This window comes from Macrobrachium rosenbergii, chromosome 4 (genome assembly GCF_040412425.1).
Source record: "Macrobrachium rosenbergii isolate ZJJX-2024 chromosome 4, ASM4041242v1, whole genome shotgun sequence".
Classification (NCBI taxonomy): Eukaryota; Metazoa; Arthropoda; class Malacostraca; order Decapoda; family Palaemonidae; genus Macrobrachium; species Macrobrachium rosenbergii.
Window position 1 is genome coordinate 8,765,001 of NC_089744.1, and position 17,500 is coordinate 8,782,500.

A 17,500-nucleotide genomic window follows, 5' to 3' on the forward strand; every position below is an offset into this window, starting at 1 on the left:
AGTATAGTGACTTCGGATAATAAATTCTTAGCATTTGAAAATAAGGCGCTCAGAAGAATATTAGCAATTAATTGGAGGGTTAGGATACCAAATAACAGAATTAGAGAACTAAAGGGGGTGCAGCCGGTCGATGAGTATGTTAGGTTCTCACGCTGGAAGTGGCTAGGCCACGTGTATAGAAGACAGTGAATAGTTCCAGAAACACCGGGGTGGGTTGCCCCTGGTAGAAGAGGTAGAGGTAGGCCAAAGGAGACGTGGCTAAGGACAATGAGGCGGGAAGCAGGAGACGAGTGTTGGGGAGATCTTGAGGAGTTAGCCCAGGACAAAATGTGGTGGCGTGAGTTCGAGGCCCTGTGCATCCCCGTGGATGCCACAGGAAATGATCGATTGATTGAATATATCCCATACTTTTTTCTTCTACCCTATCCACTGATCGTCAACTTCTTCCTCTTCCCATGGTGTTATTGCAAGTGCGTAGACCAGTAATGGAAATGTTGACAAACAAATGTTAAAAATTTGAGCTCTTCAAGGAAGAACATACTTAATTATTTCTAGCGAGGCCAATAACCAAAAGCAGCCCTGCCTATTCGTGCCTTATCAAGGAACAGGTCACGTGGAATGGAATGGAATGGAATGGAAATGGAGAATTAGGTTTGATGCCAAGCGCTGGTACCTATGAGGTCATTCAGCGCTGAAGGGAGGTTTTAGAGGTGTAACAGGACAACCTCGCACTATGAAACAATTGTTGGGAGAGGGTGTTAAGTAAGATGGAAGAAAGAGGAAGAGGTATATAAAAGGAATGAAGGGGGTTGCAGCTATGGGGTGAAGGGAAGCTGCAAAGACCCTTAGGTAATGCCTACAGTGCACCGCGTAAGGTGCACTGATGGCACTACCCCCTCCTACGGAGCAAGTCAAGTGGAGATGGGGTTTTCACCTCAAAACTATTGCTCTTCGTCATGGCGTTCATGTGTGGCTGATGCCAAGGCTCTGTCTAAGAAATGTAAAAGTTACTCGGAATCAATCGAAGGGGAAATGCAGACAGCACACTCTTACATGCCTACTCATTCATGTGCGGTTAATAATAGTATCATACCATCGATAACTGAAGGGAGTACAGGAACAAACGCATCGGGGGTTAAGAAGGTGGTACCCTTACAGTTCTCGGCAGGATCATAGCCCTTTGCCCTGCTTCACCAAAACCGCAATCGCAACAATCAAGTAGCTACCAAATGCATCATTCACCGTTTGGATTTATATCTACAAAGTAATAACAGGTTCTACTGGAACGTGCCTACATCATTCTGCCTCCCCAAGGAAATCCACCAGACACCCCGTCTAGTTTTACTCTCGACAGCACGCAGCTCTATATATGAGTATTATGTTCCTCCACACTCCATACGAGTCTTCAACCATTTTCTACATGACGACAGCAGAAGTGCCAGTCATGCCCAGTCAACACAGACGGAGACAGTGGAAAGCTAATGTGAATTCACAGTCACACGTCAAACCCTTCACTCATTCCCTAAGAAACTACTCCGTGGAATAATTTATACGGGTCTCGACATTTATAATCTTGAAACTTGTAAACGATGCCGCTGCCGAGTTTTACTGATTCCACCTTATGTTTGGGTGGGGCCCCTACTCTCATACTAATTAATATACGCTGGTCAACAAACCAAGGTCACAAACAGGTTTTGTGCACAGAATGGGACCTTGTCACTCTGTCTAGTACTGCAGCCAATCCAAATTCTTGACTAAACAGCTTGGGAGGTGTTACAATACTTGAATGAATGATCTTTGTACGACTGCCATTATCTTTGCTCTGCAGTACAAACCTTCACATAGTGACCATTCTGTTCAAAAGACTGCGTTGCAAAATAAGGCTTTCCAAACGACTGTCTGCCTATTTTTCAAACGATAATAAGAAATTACGCATCAAATTTAAAAAAAAAAATTGAGAGAGAGAGAGAGAGAGAGAGAGAGAGCATTTGTGAATGGCTATGTTAACGTTACCTTCTCCCCACAGGACAAACTTCAAACCTGCAGAGCCCAGAAACAAATTAATACACATTAACAAAATTGATAACCAATCGCAAAGAAATTGCTAACCATCAATATATATTCAGATGGTTGTTTCATACGCCATGAAATCCTAGGTTAATAAAAAAAAATTTAGTATACACCGAGATCAAAAAGGAATACTGAAAACGTGAGAGAGAGAACTCCTCTAGAGCAAAATGAACAGAGGCTTGGACAAAGGTTTAGCAAAAATAGGGCAAAGTCTAATCAGATCCCAAGTGGAATTACAGCCTAACGGTTTTGTTTGGGTTCGTTGTCATACATGAACAAAACATATCAGACTTTCTTCCTATCCTGCCCAAAAAGAAGTTTTTTTTTTTTTTTTTTTTTTTTTTTGAGGGGGAAGGGTTATAAAGCTGCAGACCTCAGTAATTACCCACAGCACCAGATACAAGTAATCTGACTACCGAGAGCAATTAATTCCCTCATTTGTGACGAATTCGCCGACGTAGTGCTGAATAACTTTCAAACTGCCAATCCATCTCCTCACTCCAAACTTCTGGCAATGTTGAGGGCACAAGCCCACGAGGAATTTCTGGCATCTTCCCAAACCTCCTCACGGTTACAATAGGAAAACATACATGCGAGACTGTAAATGACAAAAGCCTACGTGTATCGGTCGCTCCGTTGGAGATCTATCCTACTTTCAACGAGTGGGACCACTGGATGGGATACCCTCGTCTCGATTCAAAGGTCTCTGAAGGAGGAGGCTAACGCTGCAGTTCATAGAGTCATTTTAAATTTCTGATTCGTGACATACGAGATTACCTCGTTCGTGTATTCAGTGGCTGACATATACATCACAAAATTCTCCACGATAACAATTGCTTATTCCGACTACATTTCTCTATTATTCAAGATAACTCTGTTTGGGAATAGCAGGCAGTACAGGCCAAAGTAACAGCAACTGAAAACTTTAAGCATTATATGAAACTGTATCACCCACTTTTCATCCTTATTTCGTATGATGAAACCGGAACAAAAGGACGGCAAGTGATTAATCAATGCAAATATGGACACTTTTACAACACAAAATATAAAACAAGAATACACACAGGGAAAATATAGGCCTAAAAGCGTCATGCCAACAAATACACATGCAATAAACATAAACAACTCAGTTAATAAACAATCACTGTATATTTGGAAGAATTAATCATTATTGTAATGTGTACGATATTAACCCACTGGACTTCTGCGTGGTTAGCGAGTGCTTGTGAGAGGAAAAACAGGCGACTCTATAGTCTCTCAACTCATCTACGTTCGACCAAATGCACCGCACGATTAACATACTAAAAGTAAATAGCATATTTTATAAATATTTAATAAATCACCATAATATTGCGTCATTATCTACATTACTAAAAACATTGACACGTATCGCAACAGTAATTCAACAACAACCTGGAACATGAACAATATGGATACAAGAAGTACGTAGTCATTAACAAGATATGCGCCCTCTACAAAACCTATTTCCCTGACACGCCACCAGACACCCGGAGATATCACGCTCGACAGCCTTTACAAAACAACTGCACTACAAAGTGGAAAACAACAAATGAATAAAAAAAAATGACGTTGCTGTTTCCCCCAACTTCACACACGCCCATGCTTACCAAATTAGCCACTAGTTCCGGAGTCTGCGACAACCACTTCACGGATGAGATGCTGACTGTCATTACACGGAAAATATCCATAGACACATTGATACTTCGACCCTTACTCAGTACAGATTTGATAACACCTGGAAAGTCAGACACGTTCAGAAATAAGACCACACGACGCGAGCTCTAAGTATTTACACAAAATGATATAAGAGCGCAACGGAGCGAAAAGGGAGGAGGAGGACGACAAGCCGAGGGGAGAGAGAGAGAGAGAGAGAGAGAGAGAGAGAGAGAGAGAGAGAGAGAGAGAGAGATTAGAGCGCTTACATGCACGACCGTCCGAGACACTACTACACATTGCACTGGTGGCGACGGTGGCGTGGTGAATCGGGAGGAGGACGGGGGAGGGAGGGGGAGCGATGGGGTGGTCCCCCCTCCAATGGGAGGGAAGCTCTCTGTATACCCTGTAACCCTGGATGTGAGGAGGAACAGGAGACACACGGAGGAAGATGGGGAGGAGGCAGGATTTAAGTTCTACGTCGTTGAGGTTCTTCCCCCGCCCCTTTACCTCTCTCTCAGAAAATAACATCGATTATAATCATTTTATTATACTATGCACTTTATTTTTAAACCCCAAACAATATTTCCTTAAAACTAGAATTTCAAGAAAATACCTTAGCAATATCAAGGTTACTATGATTTTTTTACAGGAGTTTCAGGAGATGATTCATACTCGAGCAGAGAGAGAGAGAGAGAGAGAGAGAGAGAGAGAGAGAGAGAGAGAGAGAGGGGATGTCACAAGAATAACGCAAACTTTAGGGAGAGGAGTTAAATGGGGATGGGAGGGGGGGGGGTAAGTAGTTCGTCTGTAGTAGCAGTGGTAAACAAAATTGATAATGATGATGGAAGTCACGTAGGACAGATCACGAGCTTCATATGCCTTCATTCGTAAGACCTACATGACCTTGGGACAAGAGCCAAGTCTTTAATCAATATACTCCTCAAAGTCAAATTTTGCCTTATTTCCTTTCAAGCTGCACTCGCTCGAAGCAACCGAATTTTCTTTTCCCTTACCCTCTTCTCTTCCCTTTACACTGGAAACAAACACATAACAGAGGCACACCATCATCTCGGAGATGTAGTTTTTTTTATTGCACTACTACAAACTACAAAATTATAGGCTGAAGACTTATCAGATGTTAGTTTCGTTCAGTTCACATCCATCCTGACGTCAATTCATTCACAATACTCTTACCATAAAGTATCATGACAATTACTGATCAACAATACAAACCAAGCATATTACCTCGTTCTTGAACACCCTTCCATACATACAAAACGCCGTCTTTAATAAATCTAAATTAATCTCTACTAAGAGGAATTTAGTATCCCGAACTTAACCCTAGCTAGGCAACACATCTGATATTTTGCCAACAAACTTAAAATAAACTTCCGTAATACCAACTTTCCTTCTTCCTTCGGTCTTAACGAATGATATTGAGCAAACACTAAAGTCTATTTCTCATCTTACGAATCTGGTTTCTCAGCCAACTCTTCTCAGCATCAGGAATGCTCTGGGTACTCCTAATATAACAACTAATCTACGACCTCTCACATAATCCGAGCTCGTGAGGTCTGGAAGGCTGACCAACACGACATCTGGCCAGGTTCAGTTTCCTTCAAGATTCCTTCTGGATTTTGCAAACAGCTGAATTCTCCTCCTCAAATACACAGAATCCACATATCTCCTTTCTGATCTAAATGGTGGCTTTGCAATGCTACATCAGTGCATCTTCAAACGTGGGTCACAGAAAATCTTTTCCTACTGCTTGGCAATTTTCCCGGGGCATCTCAGCCTGGCATGAAGCGTCATCTATCAGTTGCCTACTTCTCGCTTTACCACTCTGCAAACGTTTATCAACCTTTTTAAGCAATTGTTTCATATTACCTGCTACTGAATAGGCAATACCTACTCCCATTCCCCATTACTTGCGTCGTTCCTCAGCGTTCTACTTTTGTTACATATATTCTTCTTTTTACCAAGGACCTACAGTCTTACTCATCCATTCATGCTTTTGCTAATGATTCAACATCCACCTCTTCACTCACCAACCCTCCAACGTCTGCATTTCATCTGAATTTACAGTCTTCAATTATTACCCCTGAGCTTGGGACATTATTTACATAAGTGGGGAACCCGACCTGTCAACTTCTACGCCTACAAGACAAGCCTGCCCCCTAACCTTCTCTCTCTCTTCCTCACAGGTAGCAAGTCCAGCTCGCAACTGGACAACCAATGTTCGAATCTCGAACCGGACGAGGATATACATAAGGGCGGTTTCCTGAAAACCAAGAGTGCCTCTGGTGACCTAGACAGTAAATTAAGTATCTAGTTGTTAGAAAGATGACTGTTGTGTGTCGCAGCTATAGTCAAGCCAAAATGACTAGGAACATGGCTGTCATTAGCTTCGCTGCCAAATTTCTTCCTGGCTTACAATCTGATTCAACCTCCTTTATTCCTTAATTCGGTGTTCTTTAATCCGGTCATAAAATCCTACTTATCCCTTCCACTGGCTGTTCAGAAGAAAGAAACGGTTCCCGTACAAGGCCGACTTGATTTTCAATGTACCATCACTTGCAGAGGCAATGGAAGTTTTTTTTTTTTTTTGTCCATCGCATTGCATCATTTATTTTCATCAGTGAGTCAGGGCTAGGTACTGAGCATTAGTATAATCCATTTAGATGGTTAGACATTAGGCCGTCTTCATCCTACCTTCTGATCAAACCAGTTTAATGTATGATTTCAATTCTTCAAATTTCAGTTCCTTCGCTCATTTTACGTCTTCACGGCTAGATACGCAGAACAAATGTCAGGCTGTTTACCCTTTCTGACCTAGTATGGGAAGATGTCGCACCGTGTCTGCCACATCTACACGATAACCAAACTTGGGTCAAGGTTTTAAGAAACAAATCTGGGACAGGTGGCAGTCTAAAACGTACATGTTCGTAGTAATTTTGGTTTGACCAGAGCGTTGATGAGAAAAGGAGAAAAACACATGTGAGTGTTCATTACTCCGTCAAAACCTACACCATCGAAACCTGTACGGGCCTCTGCTACGTAATCCTCACCTTACCCGGGTAAAACGATTCATATGATTCTTCAAGTACCAAAGGACGGAATGAATCAAGAGGTATATTCCCGATTGATCTCGTGCTTCTGATCCTTATATGGCAATTTCAAAAGAACTTACGAGCAACAGCAAATACGCAATACAGTACAGGTTGTGGTGACAAACAGTACATACGAACGTGCAGACGATTAAAACGAAGATGGGTTATTTGAAGAGCAGTGGCTGAACACGAGATCACGATTGGGCACACACGAGGATGGACAGTGAAATCAAGAATGCGAGAATAAAAAAAAAATAACGCAAGCAGAAGAAAGTGAACCCCAACCGGGAAAAGAATAACAAGTTCTACAAGGAAGTAAACGAAGAGAGGTTAATGTAAAATGGATCCCAGAGTAAAAGGTGCAAATAGAGCGGTGATGTATGCAGTAAATGCAGTATTGGGTCGATGAAGTTTTTTAAAACGACTGTTTTTAAGTCAAAAGTAAAAGGACTTAGCCTAAGGTGGAAAATGTTTGAGAACAAGCCTGCGAACGCCAGGAAAGGTGGTACGAGACAAATAAGGGAATTATAGGGGGCATAACAGTGAATTCTGACAAGGGACAGGATGTGCGAATCAAGTTTTGTTAAACTGATAACTAAACTAACAAGCTCAAGAATAAAGGTACAAACTGTAAGTGGCATTGTAAAGGAAGCTGAGAATGTATGGGATAGAAGATAAGTTTCTAAGAAGGGAATGAAACCTATGTTAGAATATAGAAGCAGCAGAGGGACAGATTTTGGTGTGCAATTGGGTTTGAGACAAGGGTATGCTATGTCCCAGTGGGCTGTTCAGCATTTTTAAGGATGGAGCGATGCAAGAAGTCAGAGAAAGACACCAGATCAGATATAGATGAAAAGTTGTGGGATAAGAAAATGATTGTGAATGACTGTGAATGAAATGGAGAGTGGTTGAATAAAAGAGAATAGAATACAGAGTTTAGGCCAAACGCCAAGCACTTGGACCTATGAGGTCATTCAGCGCTGAAACAGATATTGAAAGTAAACAGGCTTGAAAGGTGTAAAAGGAGGAAAACCTCGAGTTGCACTATGAATCAATTGTCAGGAGAGGGCAGAAAGGAAAAAAGGAAGAAAGAGAATATGAACGAAGGTACACTAAAAGGAATGAAAGGGGTTGCACCTAGGGGCCGAAGGGACGCTGTAAAGAACCTTAGGTAATGCCACGGTCTACAGTAGGTAGGACAGGCCAGCACACACAGTCCCAAATGAAGGCCCTTCTGCGCATGACGCCGCCGTTCCCTTGGTTTCCCCTAACCGTGGTCCTACAAGGGCCATGTCTACTCAACTGATACCAAACGAAAGCAAGCGTGAGGTTATGGATACCACTAAGTTGGAACAATAAAATATGGATGGTGTAAGAATGAAAGCAGTTAGTGTAAGCATATTAAGTAACCTATAACAGATAAAAGGTCGAATGAGTGAGGTGGCGAGTCAATGAAGAGATGAAACACGGGAAGTAGCAGTGTGTGTAAGCAAAAGAACAGGAAAGGGTTGTCTCTGGAAGCCCAGGTGGTACTGTATGGAGGAGTTGCTGAGCAAACTCCTTCATGGAGGTGAAGTGGGAATGTTAAATGCGAATGAAAATAAAATTGTAGCTGAAACTGTTGGGATGAAACGTTAATGCAGTACAGTAGAGAAGAATTGATTACAAAGTTATTTAAAAGTTGGCAAAGGTCAAACGATGGACCTGTGAATTCTGAGACGATTCAGTCATGTGGAGAGAATGGGCACTAAAGGGTTGGCGAAACGTGTACATCTACAAAATGTTTGGGGAGAGAAAGACCTGGAAAGGATTAAATATATGACGTGAAGGAAGCACGGGAAAGAAAAAGCCTTTATATTCAGGAAGCATGAGAATACCGACAAGATAGGGATGAATGATGCAATGCATGTAAGGGAATGCTGTTTAGTTTACTGCACTGAGTTATATATATATATATATATATATATATATATATATATATATATATATATATATATATATATATATATATATATACAGTATATATATATGTATATGTATATATATATATATATATATATATATATATATATATATATATATATATATATATATATATATATATATATATATATATATTCCCAACAGAACTCAGCCATTTTCAACCACAAACATAATCAGAATCGTCGAAAAAAAATTGGAATATGTGAGGTACAATTTATAGCAGTAATTATCGGTTCAAAAGCCAGACGGTGGAATCAGCACTAACTAAGCAAAAAGGATGAAACTCTCAAAAGGCGCCTGGGATTCAGATCTGATTGATCAAATCTTCTAAAATATTCGGCAACCAGCAGTAAAAAGGATTATGTGGACGCATTCAACCAGAATGACGTGGCAGCCGCCTTCTGAAACATTCCTTCAGCTGTAAAAATACCACTGATCTCTGCCGCATAATCCACAACCTGTCCGTTTAGGGAAACGGTAGTTTCAGAAATAAAACGTTTGACAATCTACCATCTATCGTGTTTTTATGGGAAACCTTTTATAGATATAGATATAGATATATATATATATATATAATATATATAATATATATATATATATATATATATATATATATATATATATATTATATATATACATACTGTATATATATGTATATATATACTGTGTATATATGTATATGTGTCTGTGTATATATATATAATTACATAAGCATGATTATCAAAGGAGACTGAAAGACAGGAAAAAATACATTTTAAAATCCATTATATACGCAGTCCCATCTAACATCCATACCATGCTACAAAACTACCCGAAAGTGCCACTTGTTGGCGCACTATTCGTAGTCGGTGGGAGATTCTGAGCATATCTTTCAGGTGGTCTTCAAGTTTCGATTTTATCAGAGATTGATTAAATAAAACTAACCACTACATAAACCTACGTACTTAACACATGGCGCGATAAATACCGAAGACAAACCCAAAACACCACAGTGGATTTTCTTGATATACATCTACTAACACTTACCAGTCGACAAACTTATACCATCCCGCAGCATGTGACCCACACAACCCGACTCACCTGTGAGGTAGAAATGGAAAAACATGTTAATCAAACAAACAGGCACGCACGGGACAGTTCGAGCAAAACATTTATAGTCATATTAATTTTTAGCATGTTCTAATTACCTCATCAAATCTTGAGAGGTGAGAAAGCAGCTTGCTATCTGATTATGAACTTCCCTCTTCCTCTAGCAGAGCAATTCTCATCCAGCACAACTAGTTCTTAATTACCTCCAAGATGACTTCATTAATGTTATTTCCTTATGCAACTCCCTGGCTGTTACTAACTACACATTGTTTTAGGTTATTTAATCAAGGAGGTTCAATGGGACTGGGAATCTACTGCCTCTTATCTACCTCAGACTTGATATTAGAAAGAAAAAGTCGAGGAACGAAAAAAATGTGGGCACCAATGCCAAAGAAACATTGCACAGTTCACAGGCATCTGTGAAAACTACTTTTTTTAGAATCGGATGTATGTCTTGTTTCACTGAAAAATCTAAACTGTTTTCCAAGTTGATTAAAAGAGCATCACAACAACAAATTCACAAAATCACTGCTGAAATGATGCGCAACACCCCAGAGAACGTTTACACACATGTCTCTCCATTGCAACGCTTTATTCACAACTTGAAACTTTAGTGCATTTCTGAGAGGCAACTTTGAGAGAAATGTCAGAATAAATGTCGCACGAATTTCAAAATCAATCCTACCAATAACGGAAACGTGGTATTGTAGGAGTCAAGATTTTTTTAATTAAAAAAAAAATACTAACGAGAAAGCTTAACAAAAGCAAAACTAGTCACCGTGGCACGGAATGACCAGAGAGAGAGAGAGAGAGAGAGAGAATCTTACGAAAGACTGCCTCCAGAAGGGATGAGGATTATTAAGCCGAGGCGCTCCCACTGCATGATGGCAACCCTTTTAACGGAACAGCGATTGTTATTACAGAGAGAATCTATACCCAGATCTTTTAGTCTCTTCTAAAACACAAGAGCCAATCTGGCATAAGGCAACCTGTTGATATGAAAAGGAATACCCGTAATTCAAACACAGCAACGCAACCTTGAAATACCAAGATACCATTTACATTCTGAAGCCATTCCTATGATACGAATTTTATTACATGTCGACTCCGCTGAAGCTTGCGTTTCGTATCACTGGACCTAATGATAATTCCAACCGAATGCAAGCACACTTTGTGGTCGTCATTAACGGTTGAAGGTCGTAACAAAATATTTCAAAATAAAATATTTCCGTTGAAGTCTCTGGGCCGGTTAACGTGCTAAACCACTAATGACTATGCTTTGCATGCGAGGCATAAATAAGAGTGTCCTGACTGACGGACAAGATTTCAGAGAGCAATGTCGACGTTGAGGCAGACGAACGGACTCTCCCCTCAAGTGAAAAGGGGTTACATGAATCAAGGAAAATGCTATGGCGATGTAGATACCACCTCACAAAAGCTCCAAAGTAAACACTAAGCAACTCTTACCGATTACCCAACGCAGTGGCGAGACCAGGAAAATCCCACCTAGTTGGGTTCACAAACCCAACGGCTAGTAGTGAATGAAAATGCCTTTGGGGTAAAATTGAGAGAGAGAGAGAGAGAGAGAGAGAGAGAGAGAGAGAGAGAGAGAGAGAGAGAGGTATACCATGAGAATCAACTTTTTCACAAGGGCAGCAAAGGGGGTGGGGGGGAGGAGGAGGAGGAGGAGGAGGAACTGTAGGCGTTTTGAGGAAAAGAACAGGGAGTTATCCCGGGTTTACCCGGAATGCATTAAAGGAATTCTTTCTCAATTCAGCGGGTTTCCCATTGTACGTAGTAGCTGGAAAACGTATATGCAAAAAGAAAAAAAATACACGCGCAATTATTTCCTTTAATTTCTTATTGACTTGCCTTTTTTTTTTTTTTTTTGTACCTTTTCACTTTTTCGCATATATTTTTTTCTATGCGCGTTCTGCAAAACTGAGGCAATGTCAAATAAAAGTTTTTTTACGAAATCGGACAGAAAAAATTGAAACTCCTTATTGTTAAGTACAAGCAAGCCTGCCCTTTTTTAAGGGGATTTTTTTTTTACTTTTCTTCAAGGGTGTTTCAGACAAGACTTAACTTCCCCTTCCTGGTTTGCTCATTTACTTTTATTTTTCATATCTATCATTACTGTTCTTCCCCTGTTAAAGTGAGAGCCCTTAGAGGCTTTCTTTCGACTGCACAGTCTTCTGGCTCCAATTCCAGAGACACGAAATCACTCTCCAGTTACTTTTATAGTGGGTTCTTTGAAAATAAGAAGGGGGCCGTAGGTGTCCCATTTTTTCTTGAATGCACTATTCGCGATTTCTTTTTATTCCTTCTTCACTATTTTTACTGCCTATTTCAATTTTATGACTGACGGTCTCTAGCCCTTGACACCAATTTTATTCATAAGAAATTGAAGTCGCTTCACTAATCTAATCCAGGCCAGACAAGTTTTCAATCCCGTCAGTGTTGAGTCAAGAGCAACCGCCTCTTCTTTTAAAAAGCACGGTGGCGGCCAAAGAACCAATTCATTCATTAATCGAGCAACTTATATAAAGATATTAACAACACGACAGGACTCGAGGCATAGCAGTTCGAAGGATGGAACTAGCACGTTCTCACATTAAAGAAAGCTTTAAATTTATATCCTCTCAGTAATCCCGAGTCTAAATCCTCCAGGAAAGTGACGAAGAGGCGAAGCAAAGGAATTACAGGAGACGATAAGCACCCTTTCCTCACTAAAGTAAACGATAATATACTTCAAAAGTATTACATAAGTTTAAGCAAACTGCAAGTCGTAGGTTAACTGAGTTACAGGCAATTCTGCAAGCGTAGGTAAATGACAAAGTTCGTGAAGATGCTGCACAAATATAAGCTACAGTTTATATATGAAATTTCAAAATACTTATACGAAACAATATTTTCTCCGTAATCAACACAATCACGTGTGAACAGAAATAAATTTGACTCACGTCGGGATCGAACCCAGGTCTTTCAGTTGAAAGGCAAGTGCCCTTGCCTTTCAACTGAAAGACCTGGGTTCGATCCCGGCGTGAGTCAGAAATTATATATATGTGTGTGTGTGTGTGTGTGTGTGTGTGTGTGTGTGTGTGCGTGTAATGTTAAATAATCAAGACTAAATGCAAAATATACCTTTCATGTTTCTCTGATGTAGAATAATAATCCACTAACACTGTTACTTCTGAGCAATTCAAGATAACTTGTAATCAAGTACTTCATTATAGGTAAAATAAGATGATCGCCCAACCGACGCAGTGACCGGAATTAAAAGTGGAGCCGTCAAGACAATACTCTTTAAGTAGGAAATCGCAAGTCACTCGAACTGCCTTCTTACAAAACCGACCAGAGCACCACTGACTGATTGCGAAGAGAAGCTTTATAAGCGACGGTCGGAGGTACCTACTCGAGTCCCACACCCAAAACTCGCCTCAAATTCTGGTACACGCGTTGGTAGGATACCCCGTCCCCGCTTCGGCATACGTACAACTCAAGCTCCGGGCTTCACCTGCTCCGGTCCCTATAGTTACTCCTTCCTCGTTTCATGCCGGGTTTTACCACACTTCATACTGTCCTGGTGTGGATGCAGATAAGTATATACAAATTTACAACAAAGCCCAAGCGCTGGGACCTATCAGGTCATTCTGTGCTGAAAGGGAAATTGAGAGTAAGATGATCTGAAAGATGTAACATGAGGAAAACTACGCAGTTGCACTATGAAACAACTGTCAGGAGAGGGTGGAAAGAAAGATGGAAGAAAGAATATGAACAGAGGTGCAATAAAGGGAGTGAAAGGGGTTGCAGCTAGGGGCCGAAGGAAAGCTGCAAAAAACCTTAAGTTATGCCTACAGTGGGTCGCGTGAGGTACACTGACAGCATTACCCCGTTACGGATGGATGTAGATAATGTTCGTTTCTTCGGTTTTGTCACTTCCATACAACTACTTCTAACTGCTCACCAGAGCTGCCACCAGCTATGGGGGCCCTTCAACGCTCTCCCACTAAGAACCTAAGAGAGAGAGAGAGAGAGAGAGAGAGAGAGAGAGAGAGAGAGAATGGGCAGACCAGGGGGTGATGAGTGGGAGGAGAGAAGGGAAGCCGCGGATCTATTTCTGGTCCCATGAAGTGGCCTACTGCACCACGTGTAAATGGAGCGCCACCACGTGATGTAAACAAATCCATGTTTGCAGCTTTGCTTTGGTCCAAGCGATTGCCTGCTTCCGTTGACCAGAGAAATACATCGTAAAGCTAAGAAACTCTTTCAGGATAAACAATTCTAAATAAACATACTTATCTGACCTACTGCGTTCTATAAAGAAGTATACCCCTACAAAAACCAAGGTTAAAGAAAATGGTGGGTTCTCTCTCCCCCTCTCTCCTTACCGCGTTTTGAAACGCTTACTTATCTCCTTCCCATCGACACTTCACGCCAAGATTCTCTTACGAAATTCCTATTTCAACCGTCCTTAAATTAAATCACAAACATAGTAGGGGGCAAAATGGTTTATTCTCTGACTCACACATACAAAGGGATGAAAGTAAAGTCTTCAAACTGAAGACACGTTTTCGAAACTAAACCATTTGGTAGATAAGTTTAGCCGTCAAATTTTTGGTATATCTAAGCAACAGCTCCCCGCGGACTATTACCTTGGAAATTGATTTTCCCCTTGCTTTTAGTGTTGCTGATGAAGCAGGTGGTGTTGTTTACTGTCGGTCAATTATTATTACCCTCATATCTACCGAACATCGTTGGGGACCCTGCGAGAACGCGGGGTTTTGGGTGGGGGAAAATGTTGGGAGAAAGAGCGCACTGCCATGCTGGTGCAATGGAATGGTTCCGCGCATGCGCAAGTCACTAGAGAGACATATGTTTAAGAAGGAATTGGCTGAAGAAACCTATTATAAAAGGAACTATATTAACCTAACCTAGCAGGCAGTGTTACTCAGCCGTGGGTCGGAGCCTCCCGGAACCCCCGGTGAAGGAAACTCCAATTTTTACCAAAAGCTCCCTAAACACTGCGCATGCGCGATAGCATTCCAGGGTGGCCAGCATACAACTTCTGAGGTTATTTACAGGTTAATCACAGTCGACCGACAAAAAATAATGGTAAATTCTTGATAAGCAACCAAAATACTATAGGAAAAACAAATTTCCAACGTAAAATACTCCATGTGGAGCTGTTGCTTAGTTCTACCAAATTGGTAAATTCACCTACCGGAAGAGTATCATGAGAAGACAAGATATAAAACAAATTGCATAACAATCACACCAAGCGTTCAACTTGCATAACCATATGACTGTAATTGCAAATGTACAAATACTTATTGTAAACTACTACATTATGTTCGTTATAAACTGCATGACTGCGATCTCATCGTAAGACCACACCTTGAATAAGGTGCAGCAAAAAGCCAAATACCACATCTGGACTCTGGAAAACTTTCCCAATGACTTGCAAGCTACAAAATTCCGTCCTTTCATCAACTTCTGACTTTTAAATCGTCTCCGACGCAGTGAAACGTAAAAGGGCTCTGAAGACCCTCGTATGATGATGATTTCACTTCCTATCTCAACACATATCCAGCCTCCCATCTCACAGATCGTTATCAACCATGACCCAAGGTCTTCCAACTCTTCTTTGGTGACAAGCGGAGGACAGCAGACTCCATATCCCCATCGGGTGGTGCAAAGGACATGGCCTAAGCATCTACAACTCCCTCTCCCCCCTTTCTCATCGTCATCTAGTCTAAGTGTGTAAATCCCATGAATTTCCTCAAAGTATCACTTCTCACTATAATACGCTGCCATCTGATTCCTCATGTTGTTCTTGAAGGTTTACTTTCAAATCGCAGTCTTTTAGTTGCAGCCTCATTATTATATTATATATATATATATATATATATATATATATATATATATATATATATATATATATATATATATATATAATGTGCATGTGTGTAGTTAGCCTTGGCTTTTTATAATAGCATTTACATTGGTATCATTGTCCCCCTTTAATTTCTTTTATAACTTGAAAGCATTAGTGTAAAAAAAATGAGGGGCGGGGAGACTTACATACAAGCAAGAAACACCCTGTGATTGGAAAGGAAGCGAACTGGCTAAAAGGATTTTGGCTTTCTCAATGAAAAAGGGATCCGGGCATGACTTAAAAAATAACCCTGATACTACGACCTGGGAATCAAACCACATGATAAGTGAAAATGCACAAGCTTGAACGCTGCAAGCACGCACACACACACACACACACACACACACACACACACACACACTGTGCCCTTCCGTCTTATCAACAGGACACTACTATCAATGACAGGTACCAATATGAAAAACTGTCAGCTCTTCTTAATGCGTCTTCTGCCTTTTCACTCTTCGTAAAAAAAAAAAAAAAAAAAATCGATTCTCGACGTAGAAAGTTTTTGAGTGACTTGAAAAGGCCTTGGTTTAATGAAAAGGACTCGAATATTCACTACCTTTTACACGGACAGCATACTTATTCACACTAGAACTACCTTTAAATCGGCTTTTCTCAACGAGTGCTATAGCACTGGCGGTGTTTCAAGAGAGCACAGGTGACAGTCGAGCCTTCAGGACCAAAACATTCAGAGCTGTCAACTGGGGACTCGATAACCACCTCTCTCAGCTCCTGTTTACACTCGAACCCAAAAATTTCTCAGAGCACCAACAACAAAACGTGTGATTTCATTTTCAACCTCCGACGACTGCCGTGTTACTCATGATTACTGGGTGACCTAATATTAAAAGAAGTCTCTCTAATCGCTTTTGCACCGGAATGAAAATCGAATGTCCGAGTGAAAAGGTTACGAGAAAAAAAAATAGTATTTTTTTTGCAGGCTTGTTAATAAACTTATCGGACACAGTCAAGCATAACGATTACACTGGCAATTTTATATATATATATATATATATATATATATATATATATATATATATATATATATATATATATATAATATTATAACAATGATTACTTCTAGTGCTTGAAACTGAAAATAACTGTCGTCAAATGACCTCCTGACCATTTTACAAATCAGTGGAATGACAATGTGCAACTCTTTATTTGCAAGAGACCCAAACTTTTAGCATCAGGCAAAGTTGTCTTGTTATCATTAAACATTTGGTAAAAACAAAATTATTCTTTCCTAATAATTACGTAGCACTACCAACTGTAACTCTTATACAGTAAATTTCTACCGAGTATAACTCATTTCCAAACACAGCACATTGAACCACTGTTCTTTATATCACCTACGTCTCAAGAGTTGTGCTTAACAACCAATGTGTGAAACCTTGAATACTTTGATACATTCACATATTTCCGATTAAAATTTAATTCAGGACTTGAAAGCGAGTCGTCAGCTCTCTGAAACACCTTTTTCAAGAGGGCCTACAAAGCACCTGCGACAACTTAATCACAACCAAACACCTGTAGTCGATAAAATCCACCATATGGTAACACATGAATAACTACACCAAACAAGGACATACCTACACACACACACACATATATATATATATATATA

The 17,500-nt window shown here is 40.4% G+C and overlaps 1 protein-coding gene across 13 annotated transcripts in view; it reads right to left on the minus strand.

Moving 5' to 3' along the window:
- larp (La related protein) overlaps positions 1 to 17,500 on the minus strand; it is a 172,527-nt gene that overhangs the window by 121,041 nt on the left and 33,986 nt on the right. For 4 of the 13 annotated variants that reach the window (XM_067089791.1, XM_067089830.1, XM_067089820.1 and 1 more), the window contains exon 2: positions 9,867 to 9,920. The exons of 2 other annotated variants lie outside the window; for them this stretch is intronic. In XM_067089791.1, the coding sequence (XP_066945892.1) occupies positions 9,867 to 9,920 (54 nt within the window). Of the gene's footprint in view, positions 1 to 3,698; positions 3,827 to 4,013; positions 4,291 to 9,866; positions 9,921 to 13,073; positions 13,294 to 17,500 lie in introns of those variants that run through there. 7 more of the 13 variants (XM_067089910.1, XM_067089897.1, XM_067089877.1 and 4 more) reach the window with 4 other exon arrangements.